Genomic DNA, 6,814 nt, shown 5'->3' with positions numbered 1-6,814 from the left:
TGAACATTTTTAAAGACCCATTAAAATGTCTCTGTTGGACTTAATGTCATGTTTGTGTAGAGCCCTGTTTTTTTTTTTTGGTTAATTTTTGTTTGTCATTTAATTTGTTAATATGCATATTTGCTTCTGTCTCTTTTCTGTTTTCGTGTAATGTCTAAATTCCTATGTTTTGTGTTGACCTTGAATGCCACCACCTTGTTGTCACGTTGTGATTTGTTTAGCCGTTGTGATGGACATGGGGACCAAGGGAATTGATGTAGGGACGAGATCAAGAGAGTGAAGAAAAAAGTAGGCTTGTGTCCGAAATCATCTACTCACTCCTGACTGACTATATAGGGACCACTATATGGTGAACTATGTAGGGGCACCTCGGCAAAGTAACATTTCAGACACTACTCGAGCTATTAATTACATCGCTCACTCACTGCGACTTGTGCCATAGCAGCATAGTACAAACACATCAAATTCACAGTTTATTGTGTAGCTAAGAAACGGGTGAAATAAAATTTAACAAAACATAAACGGGACATTACTTAAATTTTAATGACATGTTTTTGTTCTCTCATTCATCTTTCCATTTAATTTCACGCAATGCATGAAGGTACATGTTGCTGGTTAGTGACCATCGCCTGTACACTACTTTTCACGATGCATTGTGAGATATTTTGAGTGCGCTATATAGGGTGTGGCATTTATAACTTAACACTTGGACAGCACTACAAAATGGCAAACACCCTATATAGTGTACTATATAGGGTATAGTGGGTGATTTTGGACACAACCTTGGAGAGTGCAGTGGGATGAAGGACGACAACACTGAATGAGGACAGAGGAAGCTTACAGTTGAAAGAACAAGCTACCGACTGGAGGACTGAGAGGTGGTGCCCGCAAAGTGGAGAGGGAAAGAGTACAGGACGGTTGTGACGTACCGAGGTGGTGAAGACTGATCACGGTTGGTCAGTAGTTGTCTATTTTTGGACTCTGAAGCAGGACTTTCTATCATTGTGGGGGTTTTTTTGTTTTGTTTTGTTTTGGTTTTTATTATGAGCTCCAATGGCGTGCAAAAACCTGGTACCAGGGGGCAGACAAAATCTTGGCAGTGTTGCCAGATCTCGCGATAGAAACAAGCAACCAGCTGTATGGAAACAAGCCCAAGAGAAGCCTAGCAGCTGAACCGCCACATCATGTAAATGACAGGCCTCTTGATAGAAGTATAATACATTTAGTTTTTTGTGCATTACATTGACAGTAAACAGTCAACATAAAACTTTTAATAACTTCGATTTTTAAACCGGTTCAAATAAGACATATGCATTATGCATTAGCTACAGTGAACTGACAGTAAACTTTGAAAAACCTAAGTTTTTAAACTCTGAGCCATCTCAAACAGGTCTAGTGTAAAACCCAAAACATAAAAAAAAAACTTTCTCCTGTCCTTTTCCTCCTTGCTTCACCATCAGGTCTGTTCCTTTGTAACACAGACATCACACACCCAAACATTGGCATTAAGTCTGGCACAAATAAAAAAAAGACATAAGAACAGTGTTTACCTTAACTACAATCCATCATCACTGTCTTCATTTGCATCTGTCTCTCTGCTCCCCATGTTCCTCCCACACAGTACATGAGCCTGTTAAAGCACTGGATCATCTCCTTGCTTGGGATGGAGTCTTTGCAGCATATACATTGTCTTCTCAGTCCATGCTTTATGTGGAGTATGCTGCTGAGTGTGTCCTGTCCCATTCTGTTCTTCAGTTTGGACTTCACCAGGTTCATTTGTCAAAATACTCATTATGCATCAGCATTGCTTAAAGGCATTGCAAGCAATGACAGAGCAAAGAGGGCAAGTTCTTTGAAAGCCTGGTCTCTACTGTTGTCTTTGTAATTGAGCACTTCAACCCAAAATGCCTCTGTCTGGGTGTCCTGTTTGTCCATGGATGGTATTAAACAGCCTGATACTAGGTATCAAGAGCTGCAAGATAGCCGGAGTGAAGTTTCAGAAGTGACAGTGACCTAAACTGTTGTTTTGTTTGTGACAGAATGACAGTTGGGCCTAACTCAGTCATAGATTTCCATATCTGGATGTAAGCTGGAAGTCTCTGTTGCACTTCTTTGCATGCTTCTACCAAGAAGTCATGGCACCTGCACTTCATATATCTCTCAGCTGTACTCTCAATTTTTGCCTCCTTGAGTGCAGTTGTGAAGGTGAGCCTATAACAAATGGCACCCAAAGATAACAAAACAGTTTGGTCTGTTAATTGACTACAAGCAGTTGTTCTTCTGATGTAAGGATTTTATCAGGCCTCACCACTCTGGAGATGAGGGCGCGAAAAGAAAAGAAGGACTGAAGGATCTCTGCTGGGCAGACTGATTGTACCAGGACTTCTGCTGTTGCTGGGCCTCCACCATGTATGATTGGGCAACAAAGGAAACAATGTTATTCCTGGACATGAAGTGCTAGTGCTCCTCCCCAGTGATAACTACAAGCTCCTGCAAAATGGCAAGAGCCGTTTGAAATCTTGAAGAAACTTGGGTCCACCACATATCAGATGTCAACCCCAGAGGAGCCACGGTCAAGCCCGATACTGCATATAAATCTCCCGAAGGAGTCGATGAAAAACAGAGGTGCTTATCAGAGGTGAGGAAGAGGAAGTGGATAAGCAATACTTGCCTTCAGTGGGTGCTCCAGTGGACCACAACCTCAGCCACCTCTCTGAAGACAAGCAGCACCAGAAATCTGCAATTCAGAAATATTCCAGGAAAATCCTGGGAGGACAAATATTGTGGAACATGGTACTGTTGTTAGAGAAGGTGCTTCCATGAGACGACTTACTTCCAGGATTCCTGAATGTCTGCTGACATCACTAAGAAAAGAGATTGACCTGATGCTGTCCCTGAGGATCATTGAGACTTCAAAAAGATTCCTCCCTCCCCCTGCCTCCCTCCCAAATCTCTCTCAGCAGTGAGAGAGGCCCTCGTACTTCATGTCCATACAGAAGTTCATTAGAAGAGAAGCCAGTTGAGGCTTGGGGGACCTCCCTATATGCAAAAAGGAGATGTGGCAGCCACCGATCCCAGTCTGTTTTCTGCCACCAGTATGCTACAGCAATGCACTCAAATGTGAAAAGAAAATGTTCAGTGTCATCATTATCAGATAGTTTTTCCAGTCTGGACTCAAGGTGTGCGCAAAACTGACACCTGTAGAGGCCATGCTTGAATTGATAGTCAGAGGCTCAGCTTGGGCCTGCATAGTGGATGACTGAACCTCCAGATCTAAAGTTTCAGAGACTGCTGGCAGAAGATCCGACACTGGAGATGTTTGGGCCAGAACATCTTCAGAAACTGATGTTGAAGTGCTTTAAAACGCTGTTCTTGTCTTACAGCGCCCGCTGCCCCATGTGAGCGGGAAGAATGGCCACCACGTCTGTCAGGGTTGGCTCTTTACCTTCGCCCTCAGTGCTTTCTACTACTCAAGGAGCGCCATTTTCCTCCTCTTCACTGGTCAGCCTTTCCTGTGCAATGGAACCTGGTCCTCCGGGTTTTCTCCCACTTTTTCCTCCTTGATGCATTTTTTCTCTTTGGGAGAAATGTCAAAAAGAAAAATAAAGAAAAATCCTGTTTCCTTCACTGGATGATCTCACTGCTGCCACCAGTTGTCAAGGACCAAACAGTGAGGCAAAAAGAAAGCCAGGAATTATATTGAAAATAGGGCTTTTTTCACCCCAAAAATGCAAAACAATACAATTTACAAATTAACTTCTATGCCTAAAAAACAGTCAACAAAATATAGCTATACCAACAAAACAGCAACAACAAACAAAATGCTTACAAAAGAAACTGACCACAAGGCTTATCTGAACAATCTGGCAGAGAGCTGGAGTGAAGAGCCAGGAGGGTATGGGTCAATATCACCAAAAAGTGCCTTTGAGGCATCATGATTGCACTCCAGAAAAGTTACAATTTTCCACTCAGTTTCATATCCCTTGTATCAAGTTGACCTTGGTTGTTGTAAATGCATGTTGGTCCAAGCTCCCACACTTTTATGAATTTACTGCAAGCAGACAAAGTATGAGCAAATCATAAAATATGTCCACCCTGTTAAGGACAAAGTCAAAAGAGAATGAATGCATTTTTACAACATAGTGATTATAAAATGTACGTTTTTAGAAAGTTATTTTGTACCTTGCACAATAATAATTTTAATTGATTAAAAAAAAAAATATTTTGAAAATAATGAAATAACTGCAAATTGTTTGCATCTTCGAAAAATCTCTGATAGTTGTGTTTTCTTTTCTAAATAAAATCTCTAAAAATAGCGATCTGATCTGTCTTTTAAACAGTATTATTTGGTAGTGATTGGTTTATAGGGTTTTACTAACTCATGTAGACAACATGTTCACTTTCATTAAGCAGAAAAATGATAGGGTGGACAATGACATCACAGAGTAGACAAAAATGTGTTAACTGTTGACATTAGTAGATTTGCTGACAGTTATCTAAACAAAGGTGAATGTTAAAAATAAATAAATAAATTATGAACATTCGTAAGCTTTTGGCATCACTGCTAAAATCATCAAAACATTGCCAAAAACAGAATCGACAGAGCTCCCAACAGCAGAACACTAATGACTGGTCACTCATAAATGAAACAATGTCCTAAATCACATACTGCTTCATGTTTAATTTTACTCAAACCAAAATTAACAATGAGCATCAAGCAAAGACTTGAATTAATGATCAAGACCACAAATCTCATTAGGAAAATCAAGTGACAAGTGAACTAACTTTCTCATGGTCGTCTATCCAGACAGACCAGTGGAGTCACTCCCTTCAGGTTTAAGGCATTTACATATTTCCTTGCTTGGATTTGAATCAGTCTTCTACATCACTGTAAATGCTCTTCCACATAGTTCCAAATAGATGGCTCAATCTGTCGAGAACTCCTGTTCAGTGTTTGTGCTTCTGGTATCAGGCAGAGTATCTGCCCATCATGGTACCAACTAATGTCCTCCCATGGACTGGGCCAAAAGATCCTGTTAACACCATTTTGGTGCATACACTTGAGTTTGACACTGTGCCCTTCTACATCCATGGTAATGCCTGGGTAGATTTCGTTGTCATGTCTACCTTGTCATGTAGGGCTTGGTGACAGGGTGGACATTTTTGGCTAAAGTTAGCATCTAAGAAGCACATGGTGGACTATCAGCTGGCAACGTGATTGATTGTTGAAGTTTTTCAGTGATTCGTTTATTTTTCCTCTTTTGCTAGCAAATGCCCCAAACGACAAAACATATCTATGTAGATAAAATGTGTCACACAGGACACAACTGTGCAATACAACATAAGGTGCACACTAATAGATTATCAAATACTGGATTGACTTGAAGTATAAAGGTGGGAATGAAAAACATCACTTAGGAAGTATAATAATGGAAACAATAAGGCACACAGTTTTCTCCCAACAGCTTTTTAATGGAAAGAATGGATGAAGATAATAGATAAACAAAATTACTATTTACAGTGTCATGTATGAAAAAATCTAAAACAAAATAACACAGATAAAATATTACCCTTTACACAATTAATACAGCTGCAGAAATGTTGCCTTTGGGACATTTATTTCTACACACTGGAAATATAATTAGCAAATCTCACAATAACACCTACCAGCACACAAACATGAACATAGCTGAAAATGAAAAGCTGCAGGATGTTTAAGGCCTCAGTTTCTCTTCACAAAACTGTGACTTACACAAATGTAATTTGCATCTTTCCATAAATAACACAAGCCTCATTTTTTCTTCATTTGAGTTTAGAGTTCCTCTGGTGCATCGTCTGTCCGTGTTTGGTTGTTTGCCGACTTGTTGACTTTGTTGACCTCCGCGTACACTGTGTCCTGCTGCTGCTGGATGTCCCGCACTGAGTCAGGGGAAGGTTCACGATTCTGCTTGAAGTTTATCTCTCCATAATGGATGTTTTCTTCTTCCTTATCTTCTTCATCTTCCTCTACTTTTCTTTCCGGCTCTTCGAAAACCGACTCTTCACCAGTCTGACTCTGTGAAAATGAATCAAATCAAACGTTTTTGAGCTGGAAGTTCAGTGAGTCAGATTACAGGGAAATGTAATGTTTTCCTCACCTGCTGCTGAGTTTGATGCCTTGATTTTAACCACCTAGAAGACATGAGATGCTGTTAGATGAACTATACTGTGTGGAAAGAGACTGGACATGGCTGGAAATGATGTAGACACAAATGTTAGTGGATGTGCAGCTATAATGTCAGTGAAAGTAGCTGTGTCATGGTTGCTGCTTTGATCTGTGATTCTTACCAAGCAAAGATAATCAAGCAGATGAGTAAGATGAATCCAATGATGCCTCCAAGAATTGGTTCCCATTGGAAGGAGCCTGAAGGAAAACCAATATAAACACAAAATGACTGATGTGGACACACTTATGCTGGTTTTCACATTAAAGGAACAGTGTGTAGGTTTTAGGTAGACAGAAAGAAATATAGTAACATCATCACTCATTAGTGTGTAATTTGAAAATCATTGTGTCCATTGCTTTAGAATGAACCTTTCATATCTACATAGGGAGCAAGTTCTCTTCCTCATATTTCACAGATCCAACAAACCAAACACCGTCTGTAGAGAGAAACTTTTACGTTGTTGTGAGAGCCACCGTTGGTTCCCCTACAAGTCGGTGTGTCACTGCCAACTCATCACATACTTTGACAGGTGTCACATTTAAATGCACTTGGTCCCCTTTAGCATCATTTTCAATGCATGTAGTTTTCAGATAACCTTTTTTTTTTTT

The 6,814-nt window shown here is 40.2% G+C and overlaps 1 protein-coding gene across 1 annotated transcript in view; it reads right to left on the bottom strand.

Annotated features, from left to right (window-relative positions):
- Positions 1-5,812: 5,812 nt before the first annotated feature.
- LOC103374456 (sialic acid-binding Ig-like lectin 7) overlaps positions 5,813-6,814 on the bottom strand; it is a 3,710-nt gene continuing 2,708 nt past the window's right edge. Inside the window, exon 4 of the mRNA XM_008304547.1 lies at positions 5,813-6,055. Within this exon, the coding sequence (XP_008302769.1) occupies positions 5,813-6,055 (243 nt within the window). The remainder of the gene's footprint in view (positions 6,056-6,814) is intronic.

The sequence above is a fragment of the Stegastes partitus genome, unplaced genomic scaffold (genome assembly GCF_000690725.1).
Source record: "Stegastes partitus isolate 25-593 unplaced genomic scaffold, Stegastes_partitus-1.0.2 Scaffold2249, whole genome shotgun sequence".
NCBI lineage: Eukaryota > Metazoa > Chordata > Actinopteri > Pomacentridae > Stegastes > Stegastes partitus.
Note: the sequence above shows the minus strand (reverse complement) of the source record. Positions and strands in the feature narration are given on the sequence as shown.